The following is a 22,682-nucleotide window of genomic DNA, read 5'->3' on the forward strand; positions in this document are numbered from 1 at the left end:
ACTCCCCGCTTCCCAAGACACTTACCTCCGTATTGGGGTGCCGGTATCACCTTCGTGTTTAAATGTGTCTCGTCACGAGTGCCAATAGGAAGCTGCAAGGGATGATGTCACTGCTTCCTATTGGTCCGCCTGACGCGGGACATTTAAAGTCGCCATTATTGTCCTGGAACTAGATTCCATATTCCTCTGTCTCCCTTTGCAGCTTATGGGATTCATTTCTCCCTAGTTAGCTGCCTGTTATTTTCCCTGTCCCAGCAGCTTGCTGCGTGTGTAAAGGCAACCTTTTGATACACATGTTGTGTACATAGTCAGTGAGCTGCTATAGCAACCTCAGCCTCTCTTTCAGAATGGGCTAGTCTGCTCTCCCCCTCTGCCTTGCTCACAGATGGTCTGTCCCCAGACTATCCTGCTACCCAGATTCCCTCTCACTTCCTTTTACCTTCTACATTGGCTGAGTGGGTACCTTCTGTTATTCTCTCTACTGGCAACGCCTCATCCTTTTCACCTTTCCCCACTATCAAGCACACTCACCATAGAGACATTCTCCCACAACACCATCACCCACAAGTGCCTTTGTGAATCTATGCTTTCCCCAATAAAGTGAAGAAAAGACAAAGTACTTGTTACAGGAACGAGTTGAAGCTATCTGGGCTAATTCATACTACACATGACTCTGGCCTCAGAATAATTATGTTAGCCCCAACAAGCCCCGTCGGAGCAGCTACCTGCAGAGATACCGACACACCAGACGGAGGCAAATAACTCTGAAAGCCCCCCGGATCTGAAATCAATGCCGTTCAACTCCAAAGACCCCTTGCTTTAATCCTATAACTAAAAAAGAAAAAAAAAAATGTTGTGCCACTTTAACTCCTTAATTGCCAAAGCAGTCTGCAATGCTAAATCTTTTATTGTATAGCGTTGACAGTTTCCACAGAGCTGTACATAAGATTTTGCAGGCACAATGCATCCTTGCCCTGGAGAGCTTACAATCTAATTTTGATCCCAAAGGCACTGGGAGATAAAGTGACTTGCCACAGGTCACAAGGTGAGATAACACTGGGATTCAAACTGGATTCACCAGCTTCAGTGATATTACCACAGAGTTAAAGAATTAACAGGCGACAACATTAAATATGCCTGACCTTTGGGTTTCTTAATTGCTGCGTCTCCGCTGCTGCCTCCAGAGCTATTCTGTGATCCATCCTCCAATGAAATGACCCTGCAAACAAATTCAATTGAAATAAAATATGAAAAAAGGAACACAATCTAACATGTTCCCATTTCAACACGCAATATGTACAGAAACAATCAACTCGTCTACCTGCATTTTTCAGCTAGACAGCTGGCAAATTCCAGGATGTAAATAAATTGATTATTTGGGTAATCTTGGATTCAGAGAATTACCAAAGTGTGACATGTTTAATGGGTCAGTCTCTCCTGGGAGCAAAGCGTACAGCAGGGCCCCGCTTCTCGGCGATCCGCCAATATGGCGGCACCGAGAAGGGGGTTGCCATCTTGGATCCCAAGTCGCGCATGCGCAGAATGGGCGGTTGCGCCCGGCGCGCATATGCAGACTGTAGTTCGCGCACGCAGACCATAGGTCGCGCATGCGCAGAACGGCAAAAACGCCGATTTGCGCATGCAAACAACTGAAAATCGCCGGATCTGCTTTCCGCCGATTTTCACTATACGGCGGTCCCCTGGAAGGGAACCCGTCGTATACCCGGGGCCCTCCTGTACTAAGTGACGTGTCACATCTGGGTGATTGATGACTTATTGACCAAAATGTGACGTTTTTTTTAATCATTATATCAAATAAAAATGTCACTTGTGCACACATTCCCGTCTCACAAAGGTCTGCACAATCCCTGCTTTCACCATTACCTCTTTGCATACAATTTGTCCACTGCAGACAGGGATTCTGGGTAATGACATGCAAATGATCACTCAGTGTAAATTATATAACGTTAATCTGTAAACACTGAGTTTTGACTTGGGAGGGGGTTTGATTCTCTTTGGCAGCTCCCTTTTGTGAGACAGCACTGTGTTCAACAAGAGTCTGCACAGGCAAAGCCCCCCTCTCTCCCTCCCCTTCTCTTTATTGGCTCCGATAAGGACAGGGTGGGAAAAGGGTAAACAGCCCCTCACACTTGACTAATACGTCCACATTCAGACCCCCCAAAATGCAATTTGATTACTCTGCACAGCAACATATGCAGTCAGATCTTTGCTTTTAGCAGGGTTACATGCGTGTAAGGAAACCAATTAGATTGTTGAATGGTTTACAAAAGGAGTGGTTTTCCTGCGTTCACCCTGCTTGCGTCTTTCATTGAATAATGAGGATCCGTGGTTAAAATCTAAGCATAACGGCTCTCCCACACAAGCCGGTCCCGCACACACTCACCCCGCCTCCGCCATCTTCCCGCCTCTCCCACACACAAACAAAGTTCGCGCAGGCGCAGTCAGCAAACCATAGAGACGCGTTACTGCACCCCGTGTATGGCGTGGAGGACTCGCTGATGCAGCAGGCAAGGAACGACGCTCTAGCTAGCGCGCTCCCTATGGTGCGAACTCTATGGTAATTTGGTGCGGAACAGGCACTTTGGTGGGTGCTCTAGCGCGTCGTCTCTATGCTACGGGAGGATCCGAGGGCTCGGCGAAGTGGAGAGAGTTGGGGGGGCGTGTCTTGTGGGCTGTGACGAAGTGGGGAGGAAGTAAGGTGGGGGTCAGTGGTGAATAGAGTAGTGTGCTGACTGCAGAGCTTCCTCCTCCTCTCATTCTCTATAGCCTGAGAAAGGGGAGCACCCCTTAAAAACATTCCCCTCCCCCCCAGACAGAGGAAGTAGGCCTCAGGCACTGACACCTGGGTTCCCCCTCACCACATAGGCTGTGCTGCAAGGAGGGAAGACTGAGAAACAGGGGGAGAAGGAGGGGGAAGGCTGCAAAGTTTCTATCAGATCTGGTATCGCAGGAGGATGGTCGAGGAGAGGGAGACATGGAGGGGTGTGAGGTAAGTGCAACTGGGGAATAGTCATTCTAATAGTGCTAGTCATGTCCTATACCATAACATTAGTCATATGATATTACTGTGTCAGAGTGAGGAGAATGGTTTAAAAATTAAGTAGCTACTCTTGGGTAGTCGATGTGCTAAAGAAGCACCTTGATCTTTGGGGTGGAAAAGCGGCAAAGGATCCAGAAGAGTGAGTTGTTGGGGGAGAAAATGTACTTTTTAGCGAGTACGTTTTGAATGTAGACAGTGGGTGTGATGGGGCCTGGTGCGTAGGGTGGAGACTGTTTTGGGAGACTTTAATAATCTGTCTGAGGCTGACTGTAAATGAGTGTGACTTTAGAAGTGAGTGGCCCTGTGATTGAGTGAGACTTGCGCTGAAAGTGGCAAGGGGGGAGGGCACACTGCACAGGAATCGTGACGACCTCCACGCAAGTGGGGGGGGGCGAGATGGCTTTCCTGTGAGGGCGAAACAGTTTCCCCGCAAAGGGGGGACCCCACTGTGACGAGGGGGGGGAGGGACTCCTCTGTGACGAGATGCGAAATGGCATCCCCACGAAGGGGGGACCCCACTGTGACGAGGTGGGGAGGGACTCTGACGAAAGGCGAAACGGCGACCCTGTGAGGGGTGGGACCCCACTGTGATGAGGGGCGAAACAGCTTCCCCGCGAGGGGGGGACCCCACTGTGACAGGTGGGGAGAACTTTAACGTGAAGGGGGAATCCCCACGGGGTGGGATACCGCACTGTGACGGGGGACACGTGCGAGATGGCCTCCTGTGAGGGGGACGACCCCCCCTGTGGAAGGGGGTTAGAGTTCGAGACGGTCTCCCCGCAAGGGGGGGCGACCCCACTGTGGAAGTGGGGTGAGGGCGACCCCACTGTGGAAGTGGGGTGAGGGCGACCCCACTGTGTAAGGGGGATGGGGAGCGCGACGGCCTCCCCAAATTAGTGAGTGACCATATAGAATTGAGGGGGAGAGCTGGTACAGCACAGAGCTAATAAAATCTGCAAACATCAACAAAAAAACACTGATATATATATATATTACACAGTGTTCGACAAAACTATACATTTGCTCGCCCCGGGCGAGTGGATTTAACATCGTGGCGAGCTCCTATTGGCCCAAGCAGCACACGTTTGGTACTAGGTGGCGAGTAGATTTTTTTTTGTTTGGCGAGTAGATTTTTTGGTGATTTGTCGACCTATATATATATATATATATATGTATGTATGTATATATATATATATATGTATATGTGTGCTCATTTGCATGTCATTTCCCAGAATCCCTTGCTGCAGTGGAAGTGCTGTATGCTGGGTGATAATGGGGAAAGTCGGGGTTGCAGACCTGCCTAAGACATGCAGATGAGCATACAGTTATATTTGTATATATATATATATATATATATATATATATATATATATATATATATATATAGTGATCGACAAATCACCAAAAAATCTACTCGCCACACAAAAAAATCTACTCGCCACCTAGTACCAAACGTGTGCTGCTTGGGCCAATATTTACTCGCTCGGGGGTTAAATCCACTCGCCCAGGGCGAGCAAATGTATAGGTTTGTCGAATACTGTATATATATGTATATATGTATATATGTATATATGTATATATGTATATATGTATATATGTATATATATATATATATATATATATGTATATATATATAATTTTTTTTTTTTTTTTTTTTTTTAAGCCGTGTTAGATAATCATACAGAAGACCACAGGCAATGAGGAAATAACCCATAGGGACGATTGCACAGTAATGCTGCAATTTCTAATGCACATCTACGACTGCTCGAAACTAGGGCTATCACATGCAGGACAAGGTGTTACATGTCTGACTGCTTTCACTGTATCACAACTCCTTTGTAAGTTGTTAGGAGGAGGGGGGGGGGGGGGGCATGTGTAAGGTTTCAGACTGTGCATGTTTCTCCTTCATTTGAAACCCTATCCCTGCTGAGTTACACAGGCCCTGGAGCTCATAGCTGCAGCTAATTAACTCCCTTATGTTGTTCTTTCTAGTTGCTGATTAGCTTGGAGAGGGGGGGGGGGGGGGGGTTGGAGAGGCTTGCAATTCATCCCCCTCTGCCCAAACAAATGTATCCCTATTGTAAAATGTACCCCCCCCCCCCCCCCACTTCCCATTCTGGGACTCAGCCTTAACCCCTCCCCCCTTACTTCCCATTCTGCGACTCAGCCTTAACCCCTTCACTGCTAGAGGCACCAGCAACGCTTTGCAGAGCAACTCGATGACATGCAGAGTGGTATAATAACATGCAAACCAATGCGTTGCTTGTCCCTCGGGCATAAGGGGGTTAATGGTGTCCTCTGCCCTTTCTAGCGGCTCATCCCTAATGCCAACTCCTGATGCTCTTTAACCACTGCACAAATTCACAAACACACTGATCCCTATGCAGATACGCATGCATACACAGACTGTTACACAAAGTCAGTAATGTATAGTCTAAACACACACAGTGATATACCCAACCGTGTATGCACACACATGCTTATACAGTGTTATCCATTGTGACGCTCTGGGACACGACCATGCAATTCTGCTTTTTAAATACCGCTCTTGCTGTGCATTTGGGGTGTCGTTTGGTTTTGTACTCGGGGCCTTTAATGAATCACTTCCCATCATGCTGTTTTTCTTTTCTTTTTCACAGTGCGTGTCTGTTGAAAGATTTCCTCTTCTCTCTGAGGGGTTTTGCAATAGTCACAAGAACCTTAAACTTTTTGAATTTGCAAATCTGTTAACCCTTTCTTCCAGAGGGACGAGCTACGCTTCGGGTTAAACACCTCCTTTCAGCTGTAGAGTAGTAAATAAAGTATGACAAACTAGAACAGGGGTGACCAACGTCAGTCCTCAAGGGCCACATACAGGTCATGTTTTAAGGATATCCCGACTTAAGCACAGGTGGCTCAGTTGACTGAGGCACTGATTGAGCCACCTTGCTGAAGCAGGGATATCCTGAAAATCTGGAGTTGGCCACCTCTGAACTAGAGGGTACTGAATAACACCACTTGTCTTTGTTACACACACGGAGTACCGCACGTTCATTTTATTATTTTGTTTAACTGGCTTTTTGTGTTTACGCATAATAATAATAATAATAATAATAACTTTTTATTTCATATAATGTTATTCTCCCAAGAGAACGCGCTTCACAATTACAGTATAGAGCGCGGTACGCAGCGCATAGGATTGTTACAGACACAGTCCCTGCCCAGATGAGTTTACAATCTATGTTTTTGGTGCCTGAGGCACAGGGAGATAGTGACTTGCTCAAGGTCACAAAAAGCCGACACCGGGAATTGAACCAGGCTCCCCTGCTTCAAACTCAATCTAATTTTTGGATTCAGTTTCTTTACTCACTGAGACGCTCATTCATAATGAGTAATCCTTTTTAAAGTGATGCCCTTCTATACATCTTTATATTTGGGTTACAGTAAAGTGAAAATAGCTTAGCCAGTTAACCCCTTGTGCTCATTTCAGATGTTTGATAGCGTGGCTATTTTTCGCAACTCGGCTAAGGCTAAGGCCCCGCTCCCAGAGTCAGCGCACCTGCGCTGCTGACAGGCGGTGCGCTGAGATACACAGACCGCGATCTGCGGTCTGTAGGGAGCGGGAGCCGGAGCGGGAGGTGGGCGGGAGGTGGGAGGTGGGAGGTTTGATCGGGAGGTGGGCGGGAGGTGGGCGGTTTGACAGGGAGGGGGGGCGTGGCTTGAGCGGAGGGACCCGCTACTCTCCCCCCCCTCTCTCCACGGACTCGGGCTGGAGCTGGAAGGTAAGTTTAAACACACACACGCAGGCACTCATTCATACACGCGCACACACACACACAGGCAGGCACTCACGCACTCATACACACACACACGCGCGCACACACAGGCAGGCACTCACGCACTCATACACACACACACACACAGACAGAGGCAGGCACTCGGGCACACACACACACACACACACACACAGACAGGCACGCACTCAGACACACACACAGAGAAAGGCACTCACCTGCTTTCACTCCACACTCCTCCCCGCTCCCCGAAGCCTCTCCTCCTCCCGAAGCCTCCCCTCCCCATTGGCTCACAGCCACACACGTCACACGTCAACGCTAGAAAACACCATTCTCTGGTGTCTCCAGCGGCTGACGCGCTACAGCGTGTAGTGCTCTGTGCAGCCAGGGGGGACCGGGACCGGCTCGCGAGGATTCCCCTGCTGGTGGGGAACTCGCGACCCGCCGCCCGCGCCAACGAGCGCAGCGGGACCGAGGCCTAAGACTGCTACATCGATTTAATAGCTTGACCATGTACTGTATATAGCTTTTGTGGCCTAAATGTGTGCAGCAGCACATCGCAGTATCTGCTACATTCATACTGGCTGTGTTAGGGGTTTGGACATAACTGTGGAAAGGCTGAATGGTTCTCACGTGACAGGGCACACTTCTGAAGATTGCCAGTTAAAAGGCCCAATGGGGGAATAAAAAAAATATATTCTATTTCAAAGCAGAAAATGTCAGTCGTGGGATACATGCACACTGCGATGTGTGTACAAATAAAAAACTGAAACTGTACAAAAGGATTTTTTTTGGGGTGGGTGGTGGGGCTGCTAGGGGGTTATTGCTTTTAACCTATTCCAGCAATGGAGGAGATTATATGCCAGGGATCTTCTGGCGGTTTAGAGGTCAAATCCATCCCGCGAAGGGCCCTGGAGAGACCCGAGACCTATTTGCGTATGCTAATCTTATTGTACTTGCTCAGGCAGTTAAGTGTAATATTTATTTTTTATTATTAAAATTCACTGGTAAGCTAGGGTAATACATACATAATACATGTATACTTTATTTGGTCTAAATTGTTGAAGCATGTTAATTTTTAAGTCTTCAAATGTATGCAAAATGACACTATAACAGTCCTGTGGCACTTCTACTCGTAAATTCCCCCCTGGATCTGACGTCTTGGGAAAACTAGTTGCAGAGCCTGTAATACGCCCTCCGCGGCGTGTCCCAACTCGTACAGCCCCGTGCCGGAGTCTCAAGGGTTAAAGCCCCATGGGGCCGAGATACCAACATATGAAAGTTATTCTGGGAGGCACAGAGAGGGGGAACCAGGAAGCAGGGCTAGAGGTTTTGAAAGAGGACAAGGCATGGGGGGGGGCGCGGTGTATGGTTTCACTGTTAAAGGCACAGTCCCACATTGTGGCATCAAGTGAAATGCAGCATCTTGTTCTCCTATTATAAGCGCCTTAGCATATTTGTTACCTATTGCAGTGAATTTCCACCTTTTTAAAGGGCCAAGCCCTCCTAGGACCAAAGTGAACTAATTCCAGTGACCGCTTTAAGATAGTCTCATCATGTAATTGATGCATTTTTCCTACCCAAATCTGACACCTATAAGTATTTTTTAAAGTGGGACTTGGGAGGCGTGTGATGTCCCTGTGTTCAGCCAGTGCTTGTACAGCCAGTCTCCCCTCTGCTTATCTGTATTGGTTCTCTGATTAAGGGAAAGAAAACACTCCCCCGTTCGGAGGTACCTATGAAATTCAACTTGTAACAAATCTGCCCCTACCGATCAAATGAAAGCAGACACATATTTGCGATTACCGTAGTATTGTTACATTTGTTTAGGGAAGGCAGTTTTAAAAAAATTTTTTTTTAAATGTTTTATTTATAAAATATTTTACCAGGAGGTAATACATTGAGAGTTACCTCTCGTTTTCAAGTATGTCCTGGACAGAGTTATAATGACAAATAATACACGGTTACATTAAGTGAACAGGGTTTACATTATATACAAGACATTGCATGCACAGTTAGAGATAATATATATTATAGGCGTAGGTAACCGTTACAGACCAGATTACAATGTGAGACCACTTTAGTTTTGAAAGAATTTAATGGACTGTTAAGCGTATGTTTTCTGGCATAGTCTGTGGGATTGCACCATGAAAGGTGTATTTTGACCCTCAAAACACAATATTGTGACTTTGCAGACTCCATCCAGCCCAACCTAACATGTAAGGACTTATTGGTAAATAAATTAAGATCTTTTTATATTGTATATACAGCAAGGCCCATTTCTCGGCAATCCGGCGGTGCCGAGAAGGGGGCCACTATGTCGTCGCCGCCATGTCCGCGCATGTGCAGAACGGGCCGACAAGGGGTCGCGCATGCGCGGAATGGAGGGGTTTCCTTCTGTCGTGCATGCACAGAATGGCGCATTGCCGGTCTGTGCATGCGCACCTAACAAAAATCGCCGGTTCCACTTTCCGGTGATTTTGGCTTTACGGCGGGTCCTCAGAACGGAACCCGACATATTAGTGGTGCCCTCTTGTAATTTATAACACTACAGTATATAACATTCATTAACCTTTTAATTTATCAAACTTAAAAGAACAAGCGTAGAGAAGCATGCCCGTGCCCACAGTGGGAGCACAAGAAGCAGGGACAGGCACCTAAGGCAAAGAAGTCCAATAGGGGTGATTCAGTCTTTGAAGATGGCATCACAAAATCCGGAGAGGGCACCTCAGGCACTACACAGGAACCAGTGGGTAGTGAATATGTTTTTAAAGTGGGAGAGCTTGGATCAGTGTGGATTATATCAGGTACAACAGGAAGCTGGGTGAGTTGTAAACTTGACTTAGAAGCAAATGTCTTGGGGTTGGAACTGGATACTTCAAACACTGAAGAAGAATCAGGGAACCATGAACTTGACTTCGGAATGGAAGTCCCAGACTCAATGTCTTCACGAGATACTGTAGAAGAATCAGTGCAGTATACATCCGTTTTGAACACAGGGGCCTTTGAATCCGTAGATACCTCCATGAGAGGTAACCCTGAGTTTTCGGCAGCAGTTATGACGTCAGTAGCGGGTACCCCAAATACTGTGGAAGAATCAGCAAGACACAGCCTTGTCTTAGGAGTGGGAATCCCAGACTCCGAGGCTATGGGAGGAGCTGTAGGAGGACTAGAGACAGAAAAACTATTCTTTGCTGTGGGAGTTTTAACGTCGACCCGGTTACGACAGGAACGGCATAATAGTCAGTGAAGAATATGTTTGTCCCTGACATGGGTGGCTGAGAAGCAGCAGTGGTCATCCTAGGTAATGCACAGGCATCAGAGAAAGACACGTTTGTCTCTGAAGTGGGAGTCAGAGGATCAACAATAAGTATACCAGATTCTGTGGGGACTGTCTTTGTAAGAACCTTAGAAATAACAATGGGTTTATCCAATATTGCATGGGATCCAGAAGTCTGGGTACTTGTAAAGGAAAAATCAGAACTGGGCCTGCTTAACCTGGAAGGAATATATGGGAAGAGTCTGCTTGTCACTGAAGTGGGTGTCTGAGAATCCATAGTCGTAATACCAGATATTATGGGGAACTTTGGGACAGAGAAAGTTGATTTAGGACTGAATCCTTAGATGCAGTAACAGGGGACTGGAACTTTGCTGGGGACTCCAGCGCTTCAGCACGGGAAACAGGAATGGCTAAGGCAGGGGTGCTTGTGGCAAGCACAGGTTACCAGGAACACAGTGATTCCAGAATTATGCTCAGCACCTTCCTGGGGGGGAAGGGCTGATTCTAAATAGCATAGACGGAAAATAGGGGCAGATCTGCATAGGATGCAGCATCAAGCAGAATGCAGGTGATTCCGATTGCCAGTTCAGGGAGGGATATGTCTGGAAGCTTTATAGCTCTGTAAGGATGGGTTCCAGCCAAACCCATGAGCGGATCCCTTACAGTATCCCCTCCTTCAGGAGAGATTTCGGGGTGAACAGGAGCAGGATCCTTACAGTGACAATATCATGGGGAAACCACCTTAGTTTTCCCTGGTACGCTGGAAAATACGTCCCTGTTCCTATTTATCAATTCTACAGCTTCCCCGTATTGTTCAGGAGTGAGTTCTGCCGATATTTGAACTAGTGGATCCTTCACTTTCCCCGATTTTGTTGGCTACCACCGTCAGACATACCTCTCTATCCTTCCAGGATTTTAATACATTTGTGATAGATTTGCTCTACCTTCCTCCAATCTGGCTGTCGAATTTTATAATTCACCGGGCCAACCTGTTCTAGAACTTCATATGCCCTTTGCCAATGTGATAATGGCTTGCTTTTGGCTGTGGGAACAAGCACCATTACTCGGTCCCCTGGTCGGAAGCAGGGAACCGTAGCATGCCTGCTGTAAAGGTTCTGTTGGGCCCTTTGTGTCTCTTCTAAATGTTATCGGACTATGGAAGTAACATAGGCAATTGCGTTCTTTTAAATCTTCTACAAATTGGATGACATTCTTCCTTGGAACAGCTTGTTGCTCCCACTCTTCTTTGAGGCTATCCAGAATCCCTCTTGGGCGTCTCCCATACAGGAGTTCAAACGGGGAAAGCCCTGTAGAGGCCTTTGGTACTTCTCTGATAGCAAACAAGAGATAAGTCAACAAGGTGTCCCAGTTCTTCCCATCACTACCAACCACCAACCTCAACATCATAAGAGTTTTATTAAATCTTTCTACCAGTCCGTCCATTTGCGGATGGTAAACAGAGGTTCTAAGGGACTTTATCTTTAGCTCTATGCATAATTCTCGATTTAAGTTTAAACGTAAACCGGATGCCCTGATCTGTCAATTTCCTTCGGTATCCCGAGTCGGGAGAATACTTGTAACAATTCCTTAGCTATGGCTTTGGAGGAAGTATTACGTAAAGGCACCGCCTATGGATAGCAAGTGGCATAATCTAGAATTACTAGGATGTATTGATGACCCTTGACAGATTTCTCCAAGGGACCCACTATATCCATAGCAATCCTCTCAAATGGGATCTCAATAATAGGCATAGGAATTAACTGGCCCTCAAGCTTGGTTGGGGGACTGTCAACTGACAGGACAGGAGGCACAGAACCTTTTTACTGCATTATATATCCCTGGCCAGTAAAAATCTTTTTAGAATTCTTTTATGTGTTTTCTCTACTCCAAGATGATTCCTCTCCCCCACCCCCCCCCCCCCCCCAATAAGTGAGTGTGCTAGCTCTTTTTTTTTTTTATACAAAAATAGGGATAGGAGTCCTTGGTTATCGCGTCTACAACTTGGCTAAACCCATTTTTCAACTGGGGATCATTGGCCTGTTCCCTACCAAAATTACTTGAGGAAAGTTCTAGACTTCCAAAACCTTCCTCTTCTGGAGTTTGGCCGGTTACATCTACGGGTAACTCTGACTCCTGAGTGTCAACAAGTCCCGTCTCTGACAACTCCTCATCCTCTGTTCTCCCTCTGTTAGGAGTAGTAACCAGTGCTAACTGGGGTGGGGGCGGACCTCCTTCGTCCTTTCGGGGTTTTAGACACTTCAGAGACTAATTCAGGGTCTGTAAAAGGAAAAATATCATCCGGAGTAGGATTGTTTAAGGCGAGTTGAGATCAGGGTGTCAAAACCAGGAAAATGACAACCTAACACTAGGGAATGGGGTAACTTTGGTACAATTGCTGCCGTAGTTTGGATGACTTGCCCCTCGACCTTTTACTTCTATCGGAGTCATGGTACACTGAAGCGTACACCCATGCACACACAATACCCGCAGCTTCTCACCCTGGCATAACGGAAGAGGCTTAACCAACTTCCCTGATACCAAGTTAATATCACTCCATGAGTCGACCAGGGCGGAGATTGGTTTATCATTTAATATCACCGTGGTGAGGAAGTTTTGGGTATTTTTATCCCCGCGGGTCACACATGCCACTCCATAGAACTCTGACCTCTCAGAACCATACACACACTCCATTGGTTCAAATAACTTAGGGCAGTGAGCCTTAATATATCCCTCCTCCCCACACTCAAAACAAACAATTGGCCCTGTTCGGTCTTGAAACCCTTTCAGAGGTTTAGAGTTTCTGTCCTTATGCAGGTTTTCTTCCACTCCCTCAAATCGTGTGGCCGGTCGCAGGTCTTTGTTCCAGCGCTGGCTTCTGCTGTTCGTGTTGGGCCGCGGGTTTTTGTTTGTGCGAGAGAACGTGGAGCGTGACAGTTAACGGGTGGATAGTAAACATTCCTCTGCGCCTACAATGGCATAATTGAGGGGATCTCCTTGTCCCATCCAATTTCTGAGGTCCTGGGGTAATGCTCGAATGAAGCGGTTCAACACCACCATCTCAAGGATCTGGTTTGGGCTATATGCTTCTGGTTTTAGCCACTTGGTCGCCAGATGGATCAAATCCCATAACTGGGTTCTGGGTGACTTCTGTTCCTGGTATCTCCATGTATGGAACCTTTGCGCACAGACTGCGGGAGTCGCTCCAATCCTTGCATGGATTTCGCTTTTTGGACAGTCATAATCTGCTGCTGCTTCTTAGAGGGTCACAATATGCTTTTTGGGCTTCCCCTAGTAGAAAGGGTTCGATTAATCCCAGCCCATTTGGAGCGTGCCCAACTTTCCCGGGAAGCGTTTCGCTCAAAGGACCAGAGGTATTCCTCAACGTCATCTTGCAGCGTCATTTTCTGCAGGTATAGGTTTGCCTGGATGGGCTGCACCTTGGCCGCACTGGTTAGTCCATAGTAATCTGGGCCAGGCGTTGAACCAGCTCCCTCTGTGTTTCTGCGATAACGCCAAGCTGGGCCGCAAGAATCTGGTTTGTCTCACGTTGTGCCGCAGTGCTTTCAAGTCCCTGTCTGTTAGTTTCCTGCTGAACAGCGGTGCTGTGTAGTAGGGCCTTCACAACATCCTCCATACTGACAGTAACAGTCAGCAATGTGCAGCTCCATCCCTTTTACAGGGTGTTTGGCATCCCACTTCTGACACCACTTGTTGCAGGATGACCGTGGTTAGTGAGGAGGCAACACAATACTTCCGGTGAAATAGGCTGGTGGTTTTATTTGTCCAAAAATATAACAAAACAATGGGTGCTCTGTCCCTTTAAGTAAAAACAAAACATAAACCAAAAGCCTATCCCTGTTAGGGAAAACTTGTTTAGTTAGTTTCCCTATCTACCTGGCTGGCTAGCTAAACTAGACCAGACCAACAATATTTGGTAACACCACTTGGCTCCTTACCTGGGAGTTTTATTCCCCTCGGGACAGCATAAATATGATCAGACTGTCTGTCAGCTATCCTCTGTCCTCCTGTGTCTGAGAGAGATTGCTGCTGCAGAGGCATTTCCTCTTCCTCTTAAAAGCAGGTGAGCTTACTTAATTAGGATCACCTGTGGACTGCCTAATCAGTGGGGTTAACTCCTCGCATACTGGAAAGCGGGCATACTGCCACCTCCTAATGTATAAAGTCTATGACTGTCACAATACATATACACTATACATACACCCATAGCTGCGTGCACACACACGCAAACGTGTGTGTGAGTGTATACCCACACACTAGAAGCAATGAAGAACATGCAGCACTTCAAAATAAGGGTCCAAAAGCAAACAATCTTTGTATTGATAAATTCCAACATTTTGGTCCAGCTATGGGACCTTCATCAGGGCTGATACCAAAAGGTTGGATTTTCTCAATACAATTGTTTACTTTTAAACACTTTTTTATTTTGGAGTGCGGAGTCTTCTTCATCGCATTTGGTGTGTGGGTGAAGTATTTATATATTTATTTTCTGTGTCCCGTCCACTCACTGAAAAATCTACCACCCCCACCCTAATGCATATGTATACCTATATAGCGCTTCACAGCAGTAATACAGGTGACATAATAATATAACAGTTGGTGGGAATATGCACTTCAGACATGAAAGTAATGTTAGGAAAGGGAGTCCCTGCCCCGAAGAGTTTACAATCTAAGTGTAAACGATCTAATCTACACTCCACTCTCAGAAGTCCTTTTATCTGCGGTGTCTTGAGTGTTTACAACCATAATGTCCTCGTGTATGGAGATGTATTATAAAATCCCTGTAACTCACCTGCCGCAAGTTGCGAGTTGCTGTAAAGCTCGACACTGAGCCCTGCGTCGCCCTCATTGCTATTTATTTTTATATCCCACTTGCAACGCAATGTAGATTTAAGTTGTGGAGGTTGAGATACATTTTAATAGAACAGCGCAAGTACTCCTTATTGATGAAGAGCTTCCCAAACATCACAGGTCTCTTCTTCACGTGTACAGAAATGCCCAAACCTCACAGGTGTCTTCTTCACGTGTACAGAGCTTCCCAAACCACACAAGTCTCTTCTTTATGGGAATAGAGCTTTCCAAATCTCACAAGCATCTTCTTCACGTGTACAGAGCTTCCCAAACTTTGCAGGCCTCTTCACGGGTGCTACGCTTCCCTTGAGTACAGTGTAATTGAATCTATGAATAACTCCCCTATCCATAAAGTGAAAGGTAGTGAAATTCTCTGTAAGCCCTCCCGCTTCTCCATATATGATTTCCCTGACTGGCTGCACCACCTGGCATGGTATTCAACGCTCTCCCTCGTATGAGACATTTTCCTCCATGAATCATTGCTGACACAGAATACTGTAAAACCCTTCCACCAGTTATTTGATTGCATGTTTAGAGTACATTGGCTGACTCGCCCTTAGTCGTTCCCTCCTAGAAGCTCTATATCAGGGGTGGCCAACTCCAGTCAAGGGCCACCAACAAGTTGTGTTTTTAAGGATGTCCCTGCTTCAGCAGAGGTGGCTCAGTCTTTGTAGTTGTCTTCTTAGATTCAATCCCCCTTAAAGTAACTTTTACTGCTCTGAATCCTGCGACATCGTTGCCTTTTCGCGGAGAGTACTGGATTCCTGCATCTCCACTACTTCTGTCCATCTGTATGGCGTCTGATGGCTTCATCATTTCTTTGCAAATAAAGTGCAGAACAAAGATAACAACTACCTTTTTGGTTTTGAGGACTGCCTTTCAAATTTTTATTTTTTATTTTTTTTAGACCACAGAAACATTGCACAATGAGGGGAAAAAAAACAACGGTATAAAAAAAGACTTATTCACGGCCGATTTCTGTGTAAGAAATGTCACTGTCCTGTTGACTTTACTTTGTTCCTTTTGATACGACACTTCTGCAATTAGGTTGTGTGTGGCCGGAGTATCGGTGCAAGTAAATCCTTGTACTGCTCAACCCCACCCACCCCTCCCCCACCTGGCAGAGCGGGGATACGTGAACTTTTCTCACTTTGTTTCCCAACATTTCAGGCAAATCTCTCAAGGCCGAAGCGTTCTGCAAAGAGATTTGTTTTTATGTTCATCAAAAAGTTGAGTGGCTTCCAATTTTTGTGTATTTTGTTTTAAAACGAATGTGTGTCCTTTTACGGACATTTGCAGTGTCTGCAAGCTCGTCGGGTCTTTTTAAAGGACATTTCCCAGTGTTTTGGAAAGCTGGAGACATTACAGACATGTTAACCAGCTGCGGAAAGCCCCAACTTCTCCAGATTCGCTCGGGTCATTTTTTTTTTTGTTATATTTTGTTTATTTTATTACCCATGTCTTGGGGATGGGAAAATGTGCCCTCACCTGCAGCGATCCAGCGTGGGAAGCCTCTCGTTCACTGCAGAGGCCGGGGCAGGAAAAGGTAAATGGCTGCGGAAGCTGAGCTGTCAATCGAGCCACCTGTGCTGAAGCTGGGATATCCTTCAAACCTAACCTGTTGGGGGGGCTCTTAAACTGGATTTGAGCACCATTATCCTAACCTGTGCAGCTTACATACACCTAAAGTCCTGTTCAACTGGTGCACCTGGTCTTATGCGACCTCAAACATTTAGTTTACCTGCTAAATAGCTACAGTTGACGTCCATGCATATATAATCCACATACACACAAATATAAGGTTGTGAAGCGGTTAATGGTTTAGGTCACACCGGCATCAATTTAAATGCCCGTTAAATGTAAAATTTTAGGTCTTGTTCCTGAGGCAAACTGATAAGCAAACAATCTTGGTCTTGTCTTGTCCTGCAGCTTGTGGTGTGTTGATAAAGGGTGCTTGTTGTTACTGCTGTACAAAGGGCAGATCAGGGCAACTAACCCTTCCCTTGCCACAGGGGCGTGAATCCGAGCTGTATGGTAGAACATATTCAGAATAGTTGTGCTACTTGTGAGCTTTTATTCTGTTTTACAGATTGAGACTTTTTTTAGAGCTGCAGTTCTAATGAATGAACATACAATAAAGTGTATAACCATGATAGTGAGCAGGGACTCGTTCACTCTGGGCCACAATAAGTTTTTTTTTTAATGACATTTGAAAATACCTATTTCTTTAAGAAATGTCTGCGAGGGGTACTACAGTACTTTCTCTTGCACCCTCCCATTTTTTCCTCCTTGTCCCCTCCTAGTGCTCCTTGGTAATCCTTATGCCTCCGTGATTGGAAGAAATCTTTTTTTATAGATTTTCTCTTGCTGTCCTTTCTACTTTATTTTCCCTGTACGTGTCGCTTGCTCTCGTGATCTTGTAGTTCCCCCTAAAAAAAAAAAGGATTGCTGCGGAGTAGAGATGGTTGGTAGATTATCTGCAGTTTTATTTATATTGTAATTGTGTTTTAGTCCTTGCTCCTAGGGCAAGACTCATTATGTCTGGTATCTATTTGAGACTATCGGTCTTGTATTTTCTGTCCCCCCTATACCTATGTTCAGGTTTCGAAAATACTTGATTATGGGGATTTTTCCCAAATTTCTTTGAGTTCCAATTCCCCTGTCTGTCAATTTAAATAATCCAATTTGTCTCTCTGGAATGTTCTTTTTTTTATTTTCTATTACTTCACTTTCAGATGTTTCAATTCTTTTACTTAAAATGTTATTATAAATCGTAAAATTCTCATTATTCTCTAATTGAATGTAATTTCCTTGTATTTGTGTTTCAAGTTGATTGAGTTGATTCTCTCTATATGTAACTAAAAGCTTCATAAGTGCTATAGAGCACCTATGTAAAATCTCATTCCAAGTGTCCCTAAAAAGGTTATCATTAGAAGTCGGAGTTTTGAGGAGTCTTAGACCTCTCGGTATCCTATTGCTCTCAATATATTGCCCTAAACTTGTCATGTCCCTCCATGTAAAAACGTCATTTTTGAGAACTTTTTCTAGAAGGCAGAACTCACTTTTAATATCCAAATTTTCAAGTGGTGCTTCATTTATAGTACATGTATCTGAGATTTTTTTTTTTTTTTTTTTAAATTGGTATGTTTGCTATTCCTCGTGTCAGTATAAGTATTTTTAACTGTCCTAATTTCTGGTACATCCACAGTCGGTGAGCAGGCCAAAAATGGGTTGAAAAACAAGAAGTCTACTAAAAAGTTGACTATACAGAAATATATATATACACACACACATACATACACACACACACACACACACACACACACACACACACACACACACACACACACACACACACACACACACACACACACACACACACATTAAAAAATTATCTCCAAGGCTTGAATTGATATGTATTTGCATGTGATATTATTGATTTATGGTATTTGTTATTTATATTGGCTATATTCATGAGCCTACCACATAGGTTTAGAGCGCCTCAAGCTTTTTTCATACATATATTGGGGATTTAAAATTTTGTGCGACACACTCAATTTTTGGTTCTGTTCCTGTTGCCCCCTAGCCTCTCCAATTCAAGCATTGGAGATTATATTTTAATATACGTGTGTGTGTGTGTGTGTGTACATGTATTTGTCTATATCAATAAAAGAGGGGCAGTGCGGCTTCCATAGTGCATAAATGTGTATAACTTTTTTAATAAAAATACCCAAAACGTGGATTACGGCCACTCAAAAGATAAATATTAAAATTGCATAGGACATATATTACGGTACACCAATATCACCGTGGATTAATTGAAGGCACCGGACGTGACCTGCATACGGGACAACGGTTAATACACAGCTCACAAGCTGTCCCACTTTTCTCCTCCACAAAGGTCCCTCAAATGGACAATATCTCCCCTAACTTAGTCCTCATATACCACCTGTCACGAACATCACACAAGTGTGCACGTGACTTAGATCTGCAACAGGATTAATACACACGGTTACTCTAGTCAACTTGCCTTTCTCCTCCGTTAAGGTACATTCAATTAGTTAATATTAACCCCTTCCTAAATTGCAATCATATCTCTGTTTCCACCACCCGAGAAATGCAAATAAAAGATGTAATATTGATATGTTTGCCAGGGTCTCAGGTCCCTGTTTAAATGCGTGATTTTTTCTATCAGACACAAAATCTGTTGTAACAAAATGTGTCCAGATATGTAAATACTCTCTCCAGAGAGTGCAAAAGTTCATTCACAGCCCAAAGCATCACTTATTAAAAGTTTTAATATATATAAAAATACAATGCTTCGATTACAGAAAAAGGATTACAAGAACAAACAATTACAGTAAATGCAGGACCGTTTCTTAAAATAACAGGATATAACATAAAACAGAAAGCCCTATACAGTATGTCATAGGTTTTCCCCCAGAGAGGTAATTGGCGCAGAAAATGGGACTTCACGTGTGTGGTCCAAACACACCTCTGTTGAAATCTGATTTTCACAATATTTACTAAGAATTGAGTACGATTTCTCCCCCCCCCCCCCCCCAATTGAAACACACAAGCCCAAAGCCCACTCTGTCATAAATTAACTGTGAGTTTGACGGTTATACAACAGAGAAAAAAAACTCCTTCCGAACTGCGTTTTACTTGTGCCTCAGTATATAACCGCGCTACTAACTTCCCTTCTGTAATACTTACACACGTTTCACATTAATAAATTCGGGCGCCCATGACGGACGCAACGAGACTAATCACAACCGTCTTAATCCTAAATTTGAGCGACAAATGGATAACTGTCCCTTAGTATCTGCTAGACCTCCCATAACTGTAATCATTATATGCCATTCTTTGCCACGGATACACACGTAATTCTTAGCATGTACAGCAAATGACGTCACATGATATTCTCATTTTTAATAAAGTCCTTAAATGAAAGCATACCCTGTGTGTCACCTCTCTGGAATGCACCAGTAATTATTATTCACGAACATTGAGGCTTCTTTGAGGTTGACAGAATAGTATCTGGTTAGCGTTTATCCATGACAGCCCCCCCCTCCCTCCAATTAAGTTCTCTTTGAAGATCCTAGACCCAGGAAAGGTCTTGACCTGTCATAAACCCAATATTTGGTATTTGTAAACACAAATTGTACCTTCATTAACCCCTGAAGCACCAGATGGATTAAAATACAAACACGATATCATGACAATCATTATTTTATATTTCTAGTTCCACGTTCTTTGTAAAGTTAAAACTTTTTTTTTTTCCCCCATGTATTTCGAATTGTAAAACTTTTTTATGGAGCGTGCAGTAGAGAAGCAATAATTTAGGAGGGGGGTTTCATAATTAAAATGTACAATTACAAAGGAATTATGGATTGCAAAAGTCATGTTACAGAGGGGAAAAAAAATCACTGGCAGAAATAATTAAGCATTCCAGATTCAAAACCTTTCATCAAATATTAATCATGCAGGTACGGTGACTAACAATCAAGGTGTCTCTGCCAAACCCCATATATTCCACTGTGCGAGATTTACAAGCAGAGATCTTCAGATAACCGGTCACCTATCTGGATTTGAATAATATTACATCGGAGGAGACGTATCCAACTGCCAACCATTCTGTGCATGATTTGTTTGTCAACCTCCTGGGGAGGAAGGTGGGGGGGGTGTGGAATATTGTCTATTGCAGGAGTACTCAACTTCAGTCCTCATGGGCCACCAACAGGTCAGGTTTTAAGGATATCACTGCTTCAGCACAGGTGGTTTAATCAGTGGCTCTCTTGTGGTCACTGCGGAGTAAAGTTAGTTGCATGATCGTGGCGTCAGAGTGACGCCTACCCTTTGACCTAAGTTTCGCTTTCTCAAAAAAAAGGTTTAAATTTGCCTCATCACTTGGGCCAATAGGGAGTGGCAGTGTCATCGGTTGCGACTTTTTACTGACTTGTGTGAAACGGGGGTTTAAAGACCAGGAAGTCCCGGCGCTACCTTTACTGGGAAATACCTCGGAAGCAGGTGGTCCACCGCGTTGATATTAATGCATTTCGGGGATCCCCTGATTCCCAACAATACCATTTTAAAATAGCCTTTAATTTCTATAGCAGGTTTTTGCCCACCTCCCAAGCAGTGCAAGATGTTTGCAACACTTTCCTGTTTGGGATAATTTGTTGCCAAATTTCCCAGCAGTTTGAGCTGCAAACTGCAACAATAGATAATGCTACCTTAGTAATACAGTATAAGGATACATTGTAGCTTCTGAGTTAGGCCTTGGATATAGTGTAGGCGTGCGTGCGCGCGACCGAACGCATGGAGTCACGTGTGGCTGTGATTTCACCAGGCTGGTTCACCCTCATTGGCTGAACCGCTGCCGTGACGCGGCCATCACGCAAAACCCCCCAAATTATTTGTGTCTCAAATTATGCCGCGCTTCCTCGCGCACACTATAGCCAGCCTGATAGAGGTACTGCATTTTGTTCGCGCTGCGCGCCCTATGGCAACAGCCTTACACTGACTGAAGCGGCCATTATATTAGTCGCACAATGAGGATTTATAACAGGAGCACCAAACGATTGCCAGCTTAGGTAATAACACCAATAATACATGGCCCCATGCTTCACATATACAAATAAGAAAAGAAGGGGGGGATGTAGTATTGTTGCTTTAAAGGTGCAATCCCACATAGTCGGCCAGAAAATATACTTTAAAGTGTTTGTCTTCCCTAAACAAATCTAACACGGCTAAGAGCAAATATCTGACCGCTCCTTTTTGTTTTCTGGAAATTGATTAAAAAACAGATTTATTTTTTTGAGCCTCTAAATGGGGAAGTGTTTTCTTCACCCTGCCCTCATTGGAGAACCTATAGGGATGTGAGGAGGGGGGCGCTCTGGCTGTACCACACACTTTTCACACTCACAGGAGAGCAGCCACAGGAAATCACACCCTCCCAAGTCTCACTTTAAAAAATAATATAAAAATACATCAGGGGTCATATTTGGATAAAAATGGCATCCATCACCCAGAGGGGACCCCTTACAGTGGGAATCGGGTAATGTAATTGGTTCGCTTTGGTCCTTGGAGGGACTGCCACTTTAACACAACCGCTAGCAAACATATGAGCTCTTGTAATTGTAGCCGTAATCCATGACCTAAAATGAATGAAGATTTTGGCCGGGGCGGTAAGGCCGGGTAAGAAAACAAAGGAACCATTGGCGAGCGATGTCATCCGACCATATTTAGATTTTGCAACCTACTATATCTTAATTGAACGTGATATTTGTGAGAGCGAAGAATTGAGGAGACCAGCCCAGAAGGAGTCTTGGGTTACCATTAAACAGTTTTATTGGTGCCGAATCTGCGGACTCTATATCTACCCAACATTTGCTTCTCCGCTAAGTGTGCCAGGAAACAATTGTGCGGCTCTATATACTGTAATATTTAGAGAAATGAAGCAGGTCTCCTCAATATAGCATTTTTGACCTTAAGTATTTGGACAATTTTACATGAATTCCAAACCATTTGTTGAAAGATATTAAGGTTTGTTTCAAAGGGATTTATTTTTGAAAGGCGCTCCCCCCCCCCCCCCCTTTTTTCCCCCAGCATAAATATACTGTAAAATTGATTAAAATACAGGTCACATAACTTTGTAGATGTTTATTAAATCGGATACAGTAAGACACTTTAACCA

At 44.7% G+C, this 22,682-nt stretch overlaps 2 protein-coding genes across 7 annotated transcripts in view; one reads left to right on the forward strand and one right to left on the reverse strand.

Annotated features, from left to right (window-relative positions):
• HAUS8 (HAUS augmin like complex subunit 8) overlaps positions 1-2,606 on the reverse strand; it is a 32,671-nt gene extending 30,065 nt beyond the window's left edge. The window contains exons 1-2 of the mRNA XM_075611238.1: positions 2,405-2,606; positions 1,143-1,219 (exon numbers count right to left, since the gene is read on the reverse strand). Coding sequence (XP_075467353.1) covers positions 1,143-1,219; positions 2,405-2,418 — 91 coding nt within the window. The 5' untranslated portion in view covers positions 2,419-2,606. The remainder of the gene's footprint in view (positions 1-1,142; positions 1,220-2,404) is intronic.
• Positions 2,607-2,698: 92 nt separating this feature from the next.
• The window catches only part of MYO9B (myosin IXB), an 84,191-nt gene continuing 64,207 nt past the window's right edge, over positions 2,699-22,682 (forward strand). For 4 of the 6 annotated variants that reach the window (XM_075611232.1, XM_075611231.1, XM_075611234.1 and 1 more), the window contains exon 1: positions 2,701-3,010. The gene's annotated coding sequence lies outside the window, so the exon portion shown is untranslated. Of the gene's footprint in view, positions 3,011-22,682 lie in introns of all 6 variants that reach the window. The other 2 variants (XM_075611236.1, XM_075611237.1) reach the window with 2 other exon arrangements.

The sequence above is a fragment of the Ascaphus truei genome, chromosome 8, assembly GCF_040206685.1.
Source record: "Ascaphus truei isolate aAscTru1 chromosome 8, aAscTru1.hap1, whole genome shotgun sequence".
NCBI classification, from domain to species: domain Eukaryota; kingdom Metazoa; phylum Chordata; class Amphibia; order Anura; family Ascaphidae; genus Ascaphus; species Ascaphus truei.